Raw genomic sequence first — 21,076 nt, 5'->3', positions numbered from 1 at the left:
AGGCTTGTTTTAATGGTTATGTATGTATGTAAGGTTCAGTCAATGATGTATTGTACAGTTGCAGACCTGATAACAAAATCACTGAGTTTTAGAACTGTTTCCTCCTTTCCTTACTTTTATTTAAAAATTTTATTCCAAATTTCTATGATTTAATTTTGAACGTAAACAAAATTTTGGCACGTATTCTTAACCAAGTTAGCAACCAGATATATTTTGATCATCTGTAAGACAAAATATATGTGTGCTAAAACCAACAACAGGTGGGGTGCTTACTGCATATATTGGTTTCTTAATCCGAGATGCCTGTAGTCTCTGAATAGAAAGGTTTGTTTATAATGAATCTGCTCAGGACTGGAATGTAAGAGGAAAAGTTTTCTTAAGACCTTACATAGGAATTCTGTTTGTAGGGAAAACCTTGAGAGTGTTATATTTCTGTCATTTAAAAACAGAATTTAATGTAGATGATGGTTCATAACTTCATTGAACTTTATTTGTTATATTTCACACTGCTTTTAGCATATGCTTTTGAATTGGAGATCAGCAGAACAGGTGTTAGACAAAGTATGATAATTGCTTTCTTTGTTCATTCTAATTTAATTCAGGTTATTTACATGTGAAAGGCCTAAATGCTTTCATTTTTTTTTGAGTGAAAGATGAAGTACTTCCCCCCCCACTCCCCCAACAAGGATTATCAGAAGGTTAAGACCATCCCTTGCTGTGATGTTTCTAGAACTACTGCATTAAGCCTTTTTTTTCCCCTGTCACATGTTAATTCAATATGAAAGGAAATCATATTAATAAGTCTTTGGCTAATACAATTGAAAATTCTTTTTCATGTATATCCAGTTGAAATTTTTTTTTCATTTTTCTGAGAAATGAAATATTTTTAGGGTTTTCACTCAGAGGCCATTAACGTTTCTTCCTGTCTCTTGTCGAATTGATGTAGGTCATAATGATTACGGTTATCAGCAACCGTCGTATCCTGAACAAGGCTACGATAGGCCTTATGAGGATTCCTCACAACATTACTACGAAGGAGGTATCTATATACCTTCACACACATACGCACAGACATTCCCTTTCCTCCCCCACCCTCAACGGGAACAGAAATTCTTGCACAACACAACTTATACCCATGCAAAGCTCTTGTAGAATACTAGTTGCTGGCTGTCTTGGAAATGGCAGGGAACTTGAAGCCTTCAGAATAATTTCTTGCAAACACCTAAAATATATAACCACAACTTGCCATTCTAACAACAGTAAAATGACTAAAACACTCTAGAGATACTTTTTTTTTTACGTCAATGGAAATTTTTATTTAAACGTAAATTTGTTGGTTCAGTTGTATATCTTTTTGTGTGTGTATATATATTTTGTATAATTATAGTGCCGTTAGGAAACAGCTTGCTGATCTTGTGTAGCTAGTCTGTGCTCTTGTAGCTGTCCTTAATTTTGTCTTTTTTTTTTTTATTTTATTTAGCATAGTCATGATCTTATGACTGTGATGTTCCAGTAAATGTAATGCTCGTTTGGCAGAGATGCTGAAAATGCTGCAGTTCAACTTTGCAAAATTGGCTTTAACTGCAGTTTGTTTGGCCGAGTTCCTTCTGTTTGGTTTGAGTTTTCTTTGTTTTGTTCAGTTTTTGAAATCAAGATTGCATTTTCATTTTGTTCTTGTGTTGTTGGCTGTGCATCTTAGAAGGAAAAGAAAATAAAATAGGTGTCTTTATGAGTTTCTGCTTTCTTGCAATGATCTTACAGGAAACTCGCAATACGGTCAGCAGCAAGATGCATATCAAGGACCACCCCAACAGCAGGGTTATCCACCACAACAGCAGCAATATCCCGGCCAACAAGGCTATCCAGGACAACAGCAGGGTTATGGTAAGAGCCTGAGGACACAGACAGCTGTCGCAGAAAGGACTAAGAGAGACAGACCCTTGTTGTTTGTTATTCCATCCCTGTTTGACTGTGTCCAGAGGCCAGGCCTGCACAGAACAGCTCTGTGCCTGCAATTTCACTGGGCCAAAACAAGAAAATGTGGAGGGTGGCATCTTTTGGGCATTAGATCTGTTGGCAGTCTAGGAGAGTGTGGTAGCACAGAAAACCAAGGGTGACTAAACAGCCTTATAATGGGTGTCTGTAATTTAGAAGGACCCAGAAAGATTCTGCTCTTTTCTGTTTTCTGTAGGTGAACGCACTCACAAAAATGACAACCCCGTTCATCTCTTGATTTGCCAATTAAGACAGTCTTTTAAAAACTAGTTTAAAACTTCATTCAACATATATGAATCATTCTTTTCAAATTCTTGTGCTGATCAGTAGAGAAATGACTGTAAGCATTGACAATGCAGCTTTAAAGAGACTGTGCCTTATAAATTCGCACTAGTAGTCCAAACCTTCTGACACACAGCAGGAATGAGAAATGAGAATGAGAAATCCTCTGCCACAAGTCCCTGGATTCAAGGAAAACCTCCCAAAAAGGAAACTTAAAGTAGTAGTATGTAATTTTTGTGCATTAATTCTAAAAAACTTTGTGTCAGAAGAGCATACTGAAATGACTGCTCTTTAAGTTCTACCTGCTTGCATACTGTAAAGCCATACATATTTATCACAGAAGAAGGAAGCTCTGAAATTCCATGTATTTTAGCTTTTAGCTTTTTTGCAGGCTTAAATGCTAAAGCTTTCAGCATTGTGTGTATGTGAGGAAATGCATGGGTAATTTGCCTTGTAGATAAATGCCAGATTCACATGAAATCCAGTTATGTTGAGACAAGAGTTAAGTTTTAAGAGGATCCACTGACATTTACCAAGTGTTCTACCTCTGGAGGTTATGGATGAATTGATAGTTCTAAGGTAATACTTGTACCTACATTCTACTAAACATAATATAGGAACAAACTGAAGATCAGAGTGGAGGTCCATGTTGATCACTTCTCTGAACTTTGTAAGTAAAGAAATAAAATCTGATTTATTCTGAAAGTTTAGGTTAAGAAATACAAGAAGAAAAGGGATTAGGAAATCTTTTGGAGCCACTTACCCAACATAATTCGTAAAACAGAATAACATACTTTTCAATTTCTGATTTCTAACAGAAATTGTTACTGAAGTTCCATTTTTTTCTTTGAAATGTCAGTGAATATATAGAATTCAGCAATAAAGAATTGCCATGAATAAATAAACCCATGTTCATTTGTCAGATGAACACAGCACTTCTAAGATGTCGTATTCTTGCTCAATTTAATACTTAATTGCTTTCTAATCTGCAAAAATAAATCAATCTTTCAGTCATTACTATCAATCTTTAAGGTTTTGTTTTCACTGTGGAAGACTGAAACTGCATAGTTCAAGGGAATTTGAGGCCTGAGGAGAATGGTAATAGCTTATAGAGCTTTTCTTCTCCAGGTCATCTTTTTCACTGTCTTACAGATCAAGCATTACTGAAGGAGTTACCAGCTGATGTCATCTTAATGTCCAATGCCTGTAGCTAAAACTAGCTCTCTGTAGCACTGAATCACAGTTGCTAAAACACATCTATTTCTTCTGAGGGGAGGGAAAAAAAGGGTTGGTTTGTTTTAAAGAAAGCACTTCTAAAGAGCTGCAAATCTTCAGCTCTGAAAAACAGAGACCCCGTTTTTAAACGGTGGTCCACTGCAAAGGATTCCTAGGGAGTGCCACTGCAATACAGAGTACTCCATCTCTCCCAATGCTGGGGGGGATGAGGATCATTTTGTTTGGAACATGGCTGCACTGCCTGATGGTTGTAACATGCAGCTTCCAGTGGTAGACAAGTCCCTGTGAATAGTAACAGAGAGTTGTACTTGAAAAAGAACAACTTCTTTAATAGACAAAAAAAGGCTGGAGTCAAAGTTCTGGGGTTTTTCCTAGCAGTTTTCTGGAAAGTTAATATTACCAGAGGAGAATGGAATAGAGGGTGCTTTTTTCCATCTCACAATAGTTTTTAGTGCTTCTCACATCTCAGATTTTTTACATGTATAACTTGCTTGCCTGACACCCCATCCATGATGGCCTGCTGTGGTGTGAGACTTCACTTTCTGGCAGCACAGTACTTCTGGTCTCTTCAAAAGGTCCAAATGTTAAACATAGCTGATCATCTGCTGCTCCTGGCATTAGAAAATTCTGGAACTGAAGGAGCATACATCAGGAGACTGCCTTCCTAAATCCTGGAAAGGGCTCATGTTTATAGTTTCTTGCCTTGTTCTTCTCTGTCCTGTGACCTTGTATGTGGAACTACATGCATTGATATAAAATAATGAATGTATAAATAAAAGTAAATGTTTCTGTGGTTGGAGCACAGGCCCTGCTTTCCAGGGGGAGAGGGGGGCTGCTCAAAAGACCTAATTGCACAGTAGTAATATTTAACCCTGGTTAGCTGTTAAAATCAGTGCTTTTACTTTTCTCTTCTTTCCAACATCTTAAGCAGTCTTCTTTTTTCTTTTTTTTTTTCATTTAACGATCCCCAGGCCCCTCTCAGAGTGGTCCAGGGCCTCAGTATCCCAATTATCCACAAGGACAAGGACAGCAATATGGAGGATACAGACCCACACAGCCTGGGCCACCACAGCCACCACAGCAGAGGCCTTATGGATATGACCAGGTATTCTTTTGTTTGATGAGAAAGTTGTGATTCTTACACACTCAGTTGATAACCTTAGACTCTGGACATTTAAACTAAGGGATTTGAGGACATGGTCTTTCAGGTTTGTACATACAATTCTCATGGAGTTCATTTCTTGGTGAGTTACCAAGAATCATTTGTAAGGAATTGTGGTAAGTCACTCTCCGAGTTTGCTGAGTTTTAATGCAATTTGGCAAAGTGAGGGCTTCCCAGCAGTATTTTTGGACCTTAAAAATTAAGGTGATGTGTTTCATAGCCTGATGGTGAATGACTAATATGAAAGATGAGGCCTCTAAATCTCGTGGTGAATCATTTTTCATTACTGCTTTGCAATAGAAATGGTTGAATTTATTTTCCACAGACACAAATCCTAATCCTAATCTTTCTCTTCAGTTGCAAAAGCACCTCAGGCGTGCAGCTGAAGTCCTTCAGCTGCAGAGTTTATGGGGAGACATGAAACCAGGTTTTGCAGTATAAGGGGGCAGTGAACGTAAGAAAGAAGTGACCTGAAGATCAACTGCTTCATTCTTATCAGTGCTAAGACGAGTTTAAAACAAAAATTACCACCAAAACTTGAGGCTGGAGTTGTAGAGAAGCGCTGTTGTAAAAACAGCTTAGAATTAAAGGATGAAACAGGTTTTTTTCCTGCAAAAGATACTAACATATAAAAATCCAAACTTTCCATTATGAATCATTCAGAAATGTCATTAAAATGTACACAGTTACTTTCCTTGGTATAAACAACATAAAGATTAACTAAATGATGAAGTTCTGATGTCTAAAAAAATGCTGATATGTCAGTAGAAGGTAGGTAGAACTTTCAATAAAAACTTTTCTGAAGAGGTGAGAATTGCCCACGATTTTAAAGAACAGTTGGCTTTCTTTCTTCAGAAATCAGAAAAGACAAGGAAGAAGGAACAAACTCTTTCAGTATGGTAGTTCAGAGATGCAGTTTCTTTTAATTATTTAACAGATAAACAAAATGTTTATGCACTGTTTATCTTCCTCTGAAAACAATAACCTACAGGAAAATTTTTTGCTTGTGGCTAGTATAGGGTCAAGGAAACTTAGTCACAGTTTGCCGGGTTTTTTCCAGCTTTCCTTGCAGTAGAAGTGGATAGCCCGCTCTGTTGATAGGCTGTGCTCCTCCAGTTTGTGCAGTCTTAAGTTCCACTGGGAAACTCGATTATAGAAGAACTCTCATATTGGCCATTCCCGTAGGTATTGCGCTGCTTAAATTCTCATCTGGCAGCTGTTGTGAAACTCTTCTTCATGACTGATTCTTGTATTATAATGGTACATAACTGACATTGCAGCATCAAACTCAAATATAAAATACTGCCTTGTTGTGGTGGTACTTAACATGGAATGGTGGCAGGATCACAGTTTGGAGCATGTTCACTTCCTAGCACAGTCCTTCTTTCTGCAAGCTTTGAACCCCATGGTGAAGGATCATGGCAAGCTTGTAGCATTGATGCTTTCACCTCTGCCCACCTCTGCAGTGCATGACATTCTGTCAAAAGAAATAGAGAATATCAATAAGGGTGGTAATTCTGTGTATCAGATCTATGGAATAATTGCTTCCCGTAGGATATGCGGACTAGTTCTTCGTGTTCACCGGGATGTGCCTTGGTTTTGAAATACATGTGCCATTATTCTGTAATGCTTGGTAGATTAATAATTTTAGGTATCTCTGTGTCATGGTTAGTTTCCTAAATTACTTTGAATTTAGGTGACCTTGACTTTTTGAAATAATTTTCAAAGTTTAAGTGGGAAGTAATCCCCATCTTTTATTTTTTGATGATGTTCTGCTAATTTCACAGCAGTCTATTGAATTTAAAGGTATACTCTTTTGATCAAATTAGGTTCCTGGCCCTAAATTCATGTCATTGGTCTTACTTCTACATTAAAGCGTAAAGTATTTTTAGTGAGATGAAACTACACCAGTTACTCATACCAGTGTATCATTTACTTTTATTTGTTTCCACCTTTTAACATACAGTTTTATTTGGATGGTCTTCCAATTACAGCTTTTAATACTGGAAAATATGTCTTGTGGTCTGATTATGTATTTTGAATTTTTTTTTTAGGGTCAATATGGAAATTATCAACAGTGAAAAAATACTCACATTCCGGTAGGCAAAATCTGTTAGCAGCCATATTGTCTCCTCAGCACTGTGGACATCTTCCCGAGATGAGAACCTCCCATACCATCTAGATTTTGGAAAAATCTTGAGGCTGTTTTACGGTATACAGTCTTTATGGGTTAATTGTTAAAGACTGTAGATTCTCAGAAACTAGTTTCACATCTCTACTCTAGATGGCAATATTGGACAGAAAATCTGTGACATAACAATTTGCAGTGAGTTGAGAATTGTATGTCAAATAGACTGTTACAGACTGAGAGGTGCAAACAGCTTTGTATGTTTATGAAGGTTATGGGAATTTAATATTTTTTCCACAGATTTTTTTTGTAGGGGAAAAGGGGAAATGCACACTTTTTACAGCAGCAATATTTTGTATATTATGTTTTTCATGTGGTGAATATGCAAGACAGTACACTACTCGCTGGGCAGGATAACAAATCTACTGTTAAAAATGGGTAGAGGCATGGTTAAGTGCTTGATTGTATTAGTCTCGAAATGGTGTACAATAAAGATAACAGTGAAAAAGATGGGAGAGCATTCTATGTCACTGATGGGTTCACGTACAAAGATTTGAGAATCCCAGTTATCTAAATGGGAACATAATCAAGGACAGTGTAATATAGTCTTGTGCAAAGATGAATTTTTTAAGCTTTCCAATTTTTCTGAGTGAAGCGGTTTTGTAAAAATTGTTTCTAACATAGTTTGACAATTTTCTGCAACATTTTTTGGGTAACAAGATAAACCTTTGGGTTTTATTTCTCAAGTGTTTTTGTCAGAGCTTTGCAAAAGCAAGCTGTAATCCTTCTTAATAATTGCAATAACAAAGAAAATGACAAGTGTTAATTTTACTTGGCTTGAATATGCAAAGAACTTGAAAAAGAATATGGAGAACAGGACTGTATTGTATAAGTGTATTTTAACCTTTAGTTGAATAATTTGTATGTATCAAAATAGCCTAGAGGACTTTGTAAAACCTATCTAAACTTTTGTCGTGGTTTAGGAATGGTATTCCCCAATTTTAGTCTTCCCACTGACACGCTCTGAACCACGCGCTGCTCGCTTGCTCCCCACTCTCCTTCCCCTTCCCTTGTGGCAGGCTGGAGAGGAGAATTGGAGGCACAAAAGGTAGAGATCATGGCTTGGGAGAACAATTTACTGGAAGCAGCAATGAAATTGGAAAATGAAAGTAACAGCAGCAATGCCAGTGCCAGAGGGTGCAAGAAAGAGGCGAAGGATTCACATGCAGTTGATTGCTCACCATGCAGAGCCAGTTTCCACCCTACAATACACAGCTTGGAAGGGTCCCTGGAAAAGAAGGTGTCCCCTCCTACTGCAGAAATTAACCCCATCCTGGCCCGAACCAGGAGAGCTTTCCTGACTGGGAGTTAGTAACTTTAGAAAGGGGGCATTTTTGTTTGTGTCCATCTTTGTTACTGTTTTACATGAGACCAAGGGGATGCTTTGTAACATCAAGTATAAAACCTGTTGGTGAGGCAAATGCCAAATTTTGTTTTGAACTGCATTAATGCATACAGTGTTGCATGTGGGAGAGTGAGAAGGCAGCACATTGATCAATAACAATAGTACACAAAAAAAATTGGTTTTGAAACTGAAGCCCTGCAGCTGTGTATCAGATAAAGAAATGGATATTGTTTCTGCAGAAATATATGCATTCAAGAATCCCTGGCAATTTTTATGAATGGTAAAACTTAAAATTAACCAAGGAGTAAATAATATTTTGGTTCTTTCAGTTGGCAATCAGTGTTCAGGGGGAAGAAGAAAAGCTGATGTCCATAGCATGTATGACATTATACATGGAAGACAAGATTTTCAATCTGTGCATTCTTTTTAAAGGGAAAACAGTTTTCTTAAAGTCAATAGAAACTACACATCAAGGTTTGAACAGATAAGGCATAAGGAACATTATTATGAATTAAAAGCTTGTAGGTTCTGTGCCAATTTTCCACCACTGTGTACTTCATTGCTATTTAAAACTGTACTCCATCAATTCTAACGGAAGAATAAATTATTTGTGATTTTAATTTTCTCATTTGTTTCTTTAAATTAGATCCCTATCACTCTGATGTCTCATCTGGAGACTCTGCTGTGGGTTTTGATTTTAAAGATGTTTGGCCAGAATAACCAAACCGTATTTGCAGTCTAGGACTTTATCAAAATTCTCTTGCCATAGCCAAGTTAATTAGAATTAACTGTTCAGTAATCAGCATGTTGTGTAGGTTGTTTGTTAAGAAATTCTTCCTCTGGAAATGAAGGTCCATGAGGCTATAATCAAGATGACTGAATTAGATAAATGAGTTGACGAGGCAAAAATATGTTGAACCCAACCTGGTGTAGATATGTTATCTCATTTGAAATAAGCTCAACTGACATTAAGAAATAATTTGTCTTGCCAACCCATCTTCTGTTGTCTTATTCTCCTTTTTAATGGAAACTAAAATTGCAATTTTAATAAGCAGAATTTCCTCCAGGGTTTCCCTCCTAGAGACTACTGCATTTGCAAGGTTTAATTGTTTTATAACAGTCCTGTTTTGTAAAACTTTTTAATTGGTGGTGACAAAAATTACCTTATTCCTCTGATACTATGCCAAAAGAACAACTTGAGAGGAGCTAGCTCCATGCAAAAGTATTTCTACTAAAATTATGTATTAAAAAGGAACCTGTGTTCCCTAAACAAAAAAAGAAGCAGGAGTGCATGACAGGACCAGAAGGAAATGACAAGATACAAGATTCATTTTGGTAAGTCTTCCTTATTAAATGAAATTCAACTAATAGGAAACTAGTAAAAAAGGTGTTGCAGTTGGCATTTTACATTTAGAATATAGAAAATAAGAGGGGACTGACACAGCAAATCAAATACATGAGCAGAAATGATAAAAATGTTCAAAGAGTAAAGAGGAGGGTTTAATACATTCAGTGACTTTTAGTTATCATAGGGTTATGATTTTTGCCATTGTATTTTTCTCTCTTCAGACTGTTTTATTTCCTTTTCTGCTCTGTGAATGACTCACAGAAGGGAGAAGCTGGCTCCCTGTTTCAACTGAAATTGACTTCACAGTGTTGTAGCATAAGGAAGCAAACATGCTGCTTTATAGGCAGGGTAAATGTATCATTTTGCAAAAGACACTTCCGCTTTCATACCTGAATTAGTCCAAAATGTGTAAGATAATTGATTTTTTTTTTTTTTTGGAGAAAATGCACCTGATTGAAGAGGGGCAAGGACTTCAGTGCAGAAATACCATTGTATTTCTACAGTTCTCACCACAGAGGATGCTGAAAGACTACAGTGGGATTAAAAAAAAAACCAACCATATTTGAGATTCAAAAAAAAAAGAGAAAGTATTTAAAACTACAAAATTAAGAGAAACTCTTACTTCAGCAGTCTAGGTGGAATTCTGCCAGAAGCCCTGAAGAAGTTGAAAAAGAAAGTCGCAGGTTTTCCCTAGATGGACTGGAGGTGCTGTATCATAAAACAGAAGCATGAGGGTGAAATCCTGTGAAATGAACCCAGATAAACCTTTTGACATGAATAGATACCTGTATGAAGTAGTAAGTATTAAAAAAAAACAAGCTAAGCTAGGATGATATGTTCATTAAAAAAAAAGACAATAAAAGCTGACCCTCGGTCTGCTAGAATTACAGTAAAAACTCATAGCACAATCTGAGGGAACTGATCTTTATGTTCACAAAGCCTGAAGTTCTCTGAGAAGCTGCTACCATAAAAAAAAGGTGTGGAGCAAGGTGGACTGTGAAGCACTAGGAGTGGGATAAGATGGTGCGGGGAGAATAGGAATAGAAGTGATGGAGATTGGTAGTAAATTATGCTGGAGCTCTCCTGGCATCACTGATTAACACTTAAAAGTAAATTGGAGAAAAGAACACCCTTCTCGATAGCAAAATGAGGTGGAAATGGTGCTACTTAGATTATGCAGGACTTTAGAAATGCAATGGAACATACATGTCAGAACTTAGGAAATGACTGGTGTTTACCAATACAGTATTGGGTAGGATAATTCCTATTTACTCATGCACAGCTGTTCAGCTGTCAGGAGTAGTTCAGCAGCTAACACACTAAAACTGCTGTTCAGTGGGTGTCAGGAGTCACAGTGCCACCAGAATATTCAAAAAGCAGTGCTATGGAATGCGTAACGAAATACAATAGTACTGATTAGAGTTTTTTCCAGTTCAGAATTACTGTGTTCAACCTTGTTTCTCTCAGATCAAAAAGATAGCTCTGGTAAAAGGTAAGTGGGTAACAAATGGCCAAGAAGAAATACAGCATGTTTGGGATTATTTCGGATGTCAGTATGTGTAAACTAGCAGTAAGTGTGATTTTTGTAAGGATACAGACAATGTCATGAAAATTAAAAGCAACACCTTTGAAATTGATAACAGTGCTTCTTGTGGCATGCAGAACTGCAAACTCAATCCCATGGGTTTAGGATTAAAAACTGAATTGGATAGATGTACAATAATGTAAAACTGGTTAGGTTGAAAAGACCTTTAAGATCAGCGAGTGCAACCATTAGCCCAGCACTGCCAAGTCCACCACTAGCCCATGTCCCCAAGTGCCAGGTCTGTTTAATACCTCCAGGGATACCGACTCCACCACTTCACTGGGCAGCCTCTTCCAATGCTTGGCAACCCTTTTGGAAGAGAAACTTTTTCCAAATATTCAATCTAAACCTCCCCACGTGCAATTTGATAAATTGGTGAGGGGAGAGCAGGACTCTTGTCCTATCACCTGTTACGTGGGAAAAAAGCCTGACTCCCACCTTGCTGCAACCTCATTTCATGTAGACATTTAAATTAGGACAGATGAAAAGCTTATTTTGAAAGAATGTTAAATCCTCATGTCTCACAGCTTTATGCAACAAGCAGCATTCTAGGGTGTAGAATATATTTTTCTGTTGTTGCCTTGACAGTAAATGTTGGGGGTATATTTAGATTTTTTTTTTTTAATTGTCACATTTAGAGTGTCACTCTGCGAAACCTGGGAGACTCTTGGTGTACGTTCCAGAATCAAAGTGCAGAGCTGAACTGGGGTAACAGTGTTCTATTCAGAAAACTATTTTTTCACTATGGTGAGATATATCTCCAAAATAATATGAATAGTAAAATACTTAGATTTCAATCTTCAAAGATGCTGGGTACTTTTCCCTTGACTCTTAAGCTTCCCATGACATAATTTTCAGGAAAAATTCTGACTAATCCTGCAGAATGTCTGTTTTCCCCTGCTTGAGATCTGATGATTTTTCAGGAGATTTTTCTATTTTCTATAGATGAAGTTTTCTAATTTTCTCTTAACTATTCACATGTTGGTCTTAGGAAATGGAAGTAGTTCAGTATGTCATTGGCTTCACATAGGTACACCTTGGGTTTTCAGTGGGAAGAGCTGTGGGGCTGGAAAGGAAGCTGCTGGGATAGCCAGACCCAATAGTCTCTGAACTCTTCAGGGCACTGCATTACTTTCACTTGCCTTGGCACTTTTTAAACAAATGGTGTAGGTAAATTGCCATGTAAATGCTTTTGCATTTTGGTTCATAATTTTCATTTAATCTCAAAGTTAATTTTACACAGCATAAATTCTAATCACCTAGTGCAGTCGGTGTTGCCAGAAGTGCGCTGGCATCTTGACACAGGTTCATTACAGATACTTTTATAGAAAAATGCCATTTGTGAGGGTAGGCTTGGTAGAAATTCACATTTTGTTTTTATGAAATTAAGTTCCATCAGTTGTACTTCCTGATGTCTTCAGCAAATTTCAAGTGAAGAATTTTTGGTCTGCCGTATTAAGTTGCCGCATTGACATTTTTCCAGACGTAGCTTTCGTTAGCCTGCAGTCTTTAGAATTTCTTTTCACAGGGCTACAATGTAAACAAGTGCCACAGTTCTTAAGAGTCTCTTTCTCTTTCTAAATGCTAATTATGGCCTTACGTGTTAAGATAGTTTTTTGCCAAGTTCATACGGTGCCAATCTCAAAGGTTAATGATCAGAGTGATCTGAATCTCTTTTTTTTTTTAATTTTTTTTTTCTTCACCCCAGCAAGGATGCAAATTATTTCAGAGCTAGCTCCTCTTTTTGAGCACGTAGATAACTATATCTATCTATGAGCAGAGCTGCTTCCAGCTTGGGAAAAATGTTTGCCTTCTATCACAGAATGCCTCCTTTAGAAGCTTACTGGTACATGAAAAGGGGTCTGCCTATAAACATGAGAGTTTCTGATGCCATAAGCACAGAGACCCTGCCCATCTGAGTATGATGAAGTATTTGCTAGTGTGACACTGGCTTTGGATTTATCACCTGCTTCAGTGTCCACATAGGCTCGGGAAAGGTATGCACGTGGCAAACCTGAGGCAGCATGAAGGTTTCTGTTGTATCCCCCGGAGTTTTTGGTTGATGGCAAGAGGTTGATTTTAGGACCGCAAATAGATGCTTGGTGAGTACTAGGGTATCTGTCACAGCTACAAGCACCTTGTGTGCATGCTAACATGTCTAATGGAGCCTGTGCTCAGTGGTGCTTGTTACAGCTGTTGCTATGGTCTTGCTGTAAAGACAGCACTGATCCTCTGTTGCCTCAGAAGCTTAGTTCTAAGTTGCCTGTATTATTTGCCCATCAATTTCACATTGCTTCATGTTTTCTGGCTCTCTGGCAGCAAAAAAGGCAGGCAGAAAAGCAGGAGTCTTAGACTAGACCCACTCTGCTGACAAGGAACATGAGACTAATTGATTTGATTGCTTCAGTAGTTCTTTTGACTGTTTAGAATTCTGGAGTTTAAAATGTGGCAGACGTGAGATTGCGGGCTAAGCACAATAGAGGTGACTGGCTATCCAGGATTTCTTGATACTATGCTGCGTTATCACTGTTTAAGTGACCACTGACAGCAGCTGGTCACTTGGCACTTGGCTGCATGACCAGCTTGTATCAGCTTTTTGGTATGAGTGAGCTGGTGGGTCAAAGCACTTTTTGGGCTGCCTGCTTTTCACTGAGAATTGTTGCAGGAGGATGCTGCAGCCTGCTGTAGTGCTGGTGGGTGTGTGGTTGTGTCTTTGCAACAGGTTGATCCAATCACTCAGGAACTTGTGGGCTACCCCATGTTATGGCATCAGTAGTACAGTTTGTGTATTTAGATGAATATTAAACTCTCTCCTTTGCTGCTGTTTCTCATACTGGGACCATGTTGGTCATCTGTTTGTTGTTGTAAGCCACAACAGCTTACCTTTTGACCGTACCCATCTTCTAGAAGGGTAACAGGCAAGACTGTCCTTGAAGCCTGACAAAGATGCAAAGGCAGAAGTGCTGCTGGAGACACAGGGAGATGCCTGGGACACGTGTGGAGTTTTGAGAACACTTTCTCTATTGCTGTGAGGAGGCTCTGAGCACCAGAGATAGCTGTGAATTAGTGGATTTACATTGTATTTGGAAGCAGGGCCTTTGGGTGAAGATCTCTATAGTGAACTGCTCCCTGAGTTTCTAAGAGATCACAGCATCTTCCAAGCACCAGTACATGTGAGGAAGAGGGTGCTCAAGAGCTTTGATTCTGTTGCTCACTGGCCAATGACTTAGGAGTGGGAAAGCCTGCTGCAAGGAAGATGGACAACAAAATCTGCCTTGGCAAATTTTGCCTGGCAAAATCCATAAGGTTGTGTGGAACCTCTCCCAGCACTGAGTCCTCAATTTCTAGCGCTGCAGGCACCTGTGACTCCATCAACAGGAAGAGTTTGCTACTCTTTTTATATGAGGATTCCTAGACTTTCACAGATGAACTGACTGACCTCACTGGCCCAAACTGGGACATCCCTCTTCCACCATCTTCTGCACAAGTAGATCTTGAGAGCAGGAGGAACCGGTGCTCCTTTTTCTCCTGATAAATAAATATCCAAGGAGAGTAGTAGATCCCTAAGCAGACTCTGGGAACTTGTGCCAACAGTTGTGGTGTAGGAAAAGATTTCATTTATGCACCATACTGCACACTGGTGAATCTGAGAGCTATGTAGCCTCTCAAAGCAAAAAAAATCATGATGGAGTAAAAGGAGGTATAGAAAGCTTAGGAGGAGGAATAGATGGTGAAACTTAGGAACATCAATAAGCATAAAGGCTTCCTTAATGTAACCCAGGAGACTTGCAAGGACACGTGAGGGTCTGTAGCACCAGTGCCAACACGGGTGAGGAGAGAGGAGAATTTGTTGGTTTTCAACAACTTTGATGACTGATGGCATTCTCAGAAGGCCACAAGTCAGATAATAAATACACATTGGAAGGGACCTAAGGAGGTCTCTAGTCCACCCTTCTGCTCAAAGCTGGTTCAGATCAGGTGCTGACCATCCTCAAGGACAGAGACTGCACAACCTCTCTGGAACCATGACTGACTTTCCTCCATGTGAAGAAGTTTCTTCTTTTAGCCAGTCTGAACCTCTTGCGTTTCAGCTCATGCCTGTTGTCTCTTGCTCTCCAGCCATTCACTGCCATGAAGTTCCTGGCTTGGTCTTCTTGCTAACCTACCTTTATACACTTAGAGGTACACTGCTCTTAGGCCCCATCCCAAGCCATCCCGTCTCAGCTGGACAAGCCCTGTGCCCACAGCCTCCCCTCAAAGGGCTCCAGCCTGGGGACCCTCCGTTGAATTTGCTCCACTTCATCAGTTCCTTTGCTGAGGGTGGGACAAGCCTGGACGCAACACTGCAGGTCCTCATGCACAGTCAGTACCCAACAGCCAGAGTTGTCAGCACCCAGAAACAAAGTGTCAGGAACAAAAGATTATGTAGAATGAGGTGGTTTATGTTACAAGATCAGAGGAGGAACAAGAATGAGGATATCAAATTGATAAGCGTAAAACTTCAGATGTTTGTGTATAAATGCAATAAAGGCAGGAATATAAAGGAAGATCCGTAAGTGTATGATTGAAGCTATAACTCCATTGGCATAACAGAAACACAGTTCTATTTATTTATTTACTGGTCTTGAACATTAATATACCACATCTTTTTTCAAGTTGAAGAGAGGAGATGCTTTGTCAGTGAATATAGCACTTTGTGAAAAAGGTGGTACATTTTCTCTGAGGCATGGAAGATAGAGCAATTGAGAATGCATGGCAACAAGTTGGAAGAGACCACGTACAGTCATTGTGGTGAGATTTTACTACAAGAAACCTTAACAGGGAAAAAAAATTCTGAAAAAGGAGTTCAGAAGAGCTGGCAAGTCCTTAAAGAAATTACACTATGGTGGATGTACAAATTATCCCGATGTGGAAGATCAAGAGCTCATCAGTGCCTTCAAACCAAGGAGAAGGTGCACTGAAAGCTCTCATTGTTAGGAATAAGCTTAAAATAATAGGAGAACACAGTGAAATAAAATCAAGGCAAGCCACAAAATGAACTGTAATTATTGAGAGATACTGGTAAAAAGAAGAAGAGGTGGTCCATTACTTCTCAGAGAACAAAAGCTGTAGACCGTGTTGCTGAAGAGTATTCAAGCTTAGGACATTGTACCTAGACTTAGGTAAGAATAATCCATTACACAAATACCTGATGAGGAGAAATTCATTAGGTACATAGAATTTTTCTACAGTTGCCATGAATTATTAGATTGCTAGCCCTATTCTAGGATCAAGGAACTAGTAAAATAACAGCAATAATAGCAGTATAGTTCAGATTTGTTATTTTATCAGACCAATTTATGACAGAAGGAAAGACAGTGGGCACATTAGAGGTAGGATCTTGGTGGGAATAATTATCCCCAAATGACTACTGGCAAGAGGTGAGTATGGAAAGATGATGGTGGGGGCATCTCAGAGGGGAATAAGATCTATTGATCATATTTATCAAACACAGCAAGCTTACCACAAGATCCATAATAGTATATTGGCTCATTATAGTACAAAACATATATTAGCTCTCACATAGATTACACCTTTACTTTTAATCCCCACCAGCGCTGAGGGAGTCATGAACTTCCACAAAGGGTCTGATGGGGAGGGAGTAAATAAATGGTCTTACAGAGAACGTGCCAGCTGCCACATCCCATGGAAATGGATGCTGGGAAGCCAGCAGATGAAACTCTCTTTTGAACATCAGTTGCTGCTGTTACTCAGTTGCACTCTTCCTCTTTCCAGCTTCAGAAAACATCCTTTAATTTTAAACCTTGCCTGCACCAATTCGTAATGTTATGATTCAGTGGGTCCTGTATTCCTGAGTGATTTTCAAACTTACTAAGTTTTATTCCAAATTTCTTAATTGGTGCTAAGAAACTGCAACTTCTGGGGGAGGTGAGAACCCAAGGTCTTTTACCAAATAGGCTGTTCTTGGGCACCATTTGTGAATCAAAGAATAGCTTGGATTGGAATGGACCTTAAAGGTCATCTAGTTCAACCTTCCTGCCATGGGGAGGGCCATCTTTCACTAGATGGTTAGGGTTAGGGTTAGGGTTAAGCTTGTTCAAACCATCTCCTATAGTTTTTTTTCTTTTTTTGATACTAAGAATGTAATGCTGCTCAGGATATCCTTCCATCATCCTCTTCAGCTGAGCTGGAGATGTCCCAGCTGGAGCTGCAGACAGTGCCTGTGCTAGGGAAGGAGGCTGTATCACCATCATGAGTAGAGTTCCCATTCCCTAAACATCCTGGCTTTGAGTTGGGAGGAGGAGGAGGTAAAGAAGATCTTGTATACTTCCTCCTTCTCTGGAGGAAGAAGCAAGTCTGCAGAGCAGCTGGGTGCCAGCTGCAGGGGGAACTGCACTTCCTAGAGTGGGGAGCATTGGAGTGGCACTGCAGAGCCCATGCAAGACACAGAGCTCAGGAGAAACTGGGTTTTAGAGTTACTGAACTGACCCACAGCTATTTTGGACAATGCTGGCTGGTGTGTGCACAAAAGCAAGTACCGCTTCTGAGGTGTGCTGATAAAATGCATCTGTACCACCTATGGATATTCCTTACCTGGTAAGCACAGGGATTTGGGAACAATGGAGGTGGGATATACTGGGAAACAACCACCATGTGATACATATTTTGGCACTTCCTGGGACATCTGAGACCATAGGAGCAAAACAACTACTTGCATGTTACCTCCAATCTCCTCATACTCTTAAGACTCTTCAGATTCCCCTTAAAGGTTTCTGAAGAGAATCCTAAAGGCTGCAGCTCTCGTCAGCAGCCGTAGCCCTACCAAGTTACCAAGACCTAGTCCTTTAATTTCAACATCCCATCCTGACAAGTTATGGAAGCTTCATAGCAAAAGTTGAGTACTTCAAACCCTGCCAGTTAGAGCTCAGTCCTCATTCCCACATAAACACAACCATTTTGCAAACATGATCTGATATTAATTACCCCCCTGGCACCAAAAATCAGGATTTCCTGATGCAGCCCGCTAATGTAAAATGCATTAGTGAAAATGCTGGCTCCAAGGGGTTAGGTTCTCTAAATAAACATAGAAAAGTTCTTTTTTATTTGCAACTCCCAGGCTATTCTGAAAGACTGATTTCTCCAACAAGAAAAAAAAAGACTAAAATCATCCTTGGGTTTTTAATAGGTTATAAATGCCTTTTTTCTATTCAGTTGCAGGAACTGAATGTCAAGTTATAGATCAATGAAATCCGAGTCTTTGCCTTAGAATGAAGTTTGCCCAAGCTTCTTTCTGCAATCGTGTTCTTTGTGTTGTGTCTTTTCAGCAGATGGCTGAGGATCAACAGGGCAGGAACTGCAATGCTGACTTTTGGGCTAAGGTGGCAACACTAACATTTGTAGGAAAAAAGGAAAAGTTTGTAAGAACTAGGGAAGATTATTATGTAAAAGAACCCCAAAACTTAATTTCTAAGGCAGTGGCTTAGAATTATTTTTCTTCCACTGAAAATCAGAAGTAGGATTCAAACAAAGCCAGCTTGCAATGAATGAGAAACGTTCAGCTCTGTTAACAAAATATGGCTGTGAGGCCACAGATTTCCATCTGAGAAATTGCCCGTGTCCTCATTGGCAGTACCAGCTTAAGGCACTGCTGGCTTCTGCCAGTACCGCAGTGCTTTGCCTTCACATTTGTGCCAGCACTTGGACACGATCCGGAATTTCATCTGGCTTGAGCAGCAAAATAAGAAAACATTAAAAGAACCCAAACCAAAACAACAAGATAAATCCCTCTAACTATTGCCAGAAGTACTGTCCTGGGACACCTGTCGGGCACGGAATGGCAAGAATAAGAGCGAGCAGATGCAGGGGATAACCAGGACAGGACTGCCCGAAGCTGCCCATTGCTGAGCTGCTGCTGCTCCCCGAGTGCCACCTTGGGGCTGGAGCTGGGGCTGGAGCCTTGTGGTTTGTAAGGCTGGAGCTGCCTGTCCTACCTGCACAGGGCCTGGCATGCTGGAGTCGACTGGGGAAGATCCCAATGTGGCCAGGAGTGGAAAGGATCAGGGAGGGCTGAGCTGTGTGTCCAGAGATGTTCTCCCAGCTCTTGCTGGCCAAAGCTCCTCCAAAGTCCCATACTGTAAAATTTCCACACTGGCTAATAAAAGCATCCCTTAAATGACTGTGGGAGATGCTACAGAAGTCATAAACCAGCAGTCTGGACACCTCTGCTTCACTGGGGGCTCCCCATCCTAATTTGTGTCCCAGGTTTTAGAAGGGTCTTTGGAAATTAGATCCAAGGTGTCCATCCTTGTTCTGCTTCTGTTTGTACATCCTGTTCTCAGGGATGAGGGAAAGGGAGTGTGTTGAAGCCCTAGTCTACCTTCTCGTGGTAAAATGAGGCTGAAACAGTGGTGAGGATTTCAATCCATAAGTGTATAGCAAGTAACACATAACTAAATTGTCAAAAAAAGTCTACTCGGCCCTCTTCCCATTTCAGAGCAACTAAAAATACATGCACTGGTATGCTAAGATCAGGTACCAATACAGGCATCTCATCCTCACCTGGTTCAAAACACAAATGCCTGTTTTACATTTCTCCACTGCAAATAAATTTGTATCTGAAATGCTGTTCAGCATGTATTATAGAGTCTATTCAGCTAAGGGTGCCTTCATATTCATAAGAAAGGCTGAAACCTTCTTATATGTTAAAAGAAAATTCAATTACAATTTCAAAAGAATACTTGTCCAGGTCAATTTTATTTGAATCATCTAATGAGGCACACTTAACCACTGGGAAACTGCAGCATTTTTTAGACCAATTTTCAAATGCTAATTCTGAGAGTAAATTCATCTTTTTATTCAACAGTTTATCTTTGCCATGTTTGGTTATAAATTTAACTTTCTTGATTTCAGCTAAAACAAGATCCCTTTCTGTTTTGGTAGTCCAACCTTGAATATTCTGTTCTTTCCTTGAATCACATCCTGGAAAATGTTTTACTTTTGTCTTCCAGGCTTGTGGAGGGATGAGTAAAATGCCAGCTTCAGTCTACACCAAAAATTTTTTTTAATACAAAAAAAAGTTTGCTGTACAAGTTTTCTACTGGGGTCAGAATCTACGGGCAGGGGTAGAGGATTCTAAAATTTCAAAATGAAATACCTCTTTTCTACCCAGAGTTTTCAGAATTCATTCTTTGTCTTGCAGGTCCAAAAGGTTAAAAATAACTGTACATCCTGAGACTTCTCCCTGGGCTGTGTTCTTCCCTGGGATTCTGTGAGCTTTTTCCACCCAAACTGGGTCAGCTTCGTGCCTAATTTTAAAATCTCTGGGATCCAACACTTTATAAAAATCAATGAGAACTTTCCCATTATATAATCCCAGCAGTCACATATGGTATTCTCTTGCCTGATTCTGCTTAAGCTTGATTTTGTATCTTGAAATGATGATTATTAGTTTTAAAGAGCTGCGAGCTTCTCTTGAAAAATTATGGGGAAATTTCTTCATGTGTGGAGTCTTGTCTCTATCTCTTTTTGCAAATTCTTCCCTTTTCAGGCAGAAAGACTACAGTTAAAATGAGAATGTTTCCTGATTGAACTTAGGAAATTGCCTTTTAAACTAAAGGTTGAGAAAGTACATTTTCTTATATTTGCTCTGATTGTGTTTGTGATCTCTTTTACTCTCTGAAAATGTAATTACAAGAAATATTGAGGGAGATTACAAATAGCTCTACAAGTACTGTTTCTCTAGACATTTTGATATCAGTTACTCCTGCAGCTAGCCTGCAAGGTCTGGGAAGAACTCAAGCAGCATTAAATAATATAGGGGACCATAACTATCAGATCAAAGAATAAACCAAAATAATTTCAGTGTTTATGTAATATACCTCATTTTTTTTCAATCTCTGCTTAGACAGACTCTTCTTTGCTATAATACCAACAAA

The 21,076-nt window shown here is 39.3% G+C and overlaps 1 protein-coding gene across 3 annotated transcripts in view; it reads left to right on the top strand.

Moving 5' to 3' along the window:
* Positions 1-8,794, top strand: part of SS18 (SS18 subunit of BAF chromatin remodeling complex) — a 46,412-nt gene extending 37,618 nt beyond the window's left edge. For 2 of the 3 annotated variants that reach the window (XM_082297914.1, XM_082297913.1), the window contains 3 exons: positions 1,762-1,884; positions 4,485-4,618; positions 6,730-8,794. In XM_082297914.1, coding sequence (XP_082154040.1) covers positions 1,762-1,884; positions 4,485-4,618; positions 6,730-6,756 — 284 coding nt within the window. In that variant the 3' untranslated portion in view covers positions 6,757-8,794. Of the gene's footprint in view, positions 1-946; positions 1,040-1,761; positions 1,885-4,484; positions 4,619-6,729 lie in introns of all 3 variants that reach the window. The other variant, XM_082297912.1, reaches the window with a different exon arrangement.
* The last annotated feature ends 12,282 nt before the right edge of the window (positions 8,795-21,076 follow it).

This window comes from Coloeus monedula, assembly GCF_965178545.1.
Source record: "Coloeus monedula genome assembly, chromosome: 1".
In the NCBI taxonomy this organism is placed as follows: Eukaryota; Metazoa; Chordata; class Aves; order Passeriformes; family Corvidae; genus Coloeus; species Coloeus monedula.
Note: the sequence above shows the minus strand (reverse complement) of the source record. Positions and strands in the feature narration are given on the sequence as shown.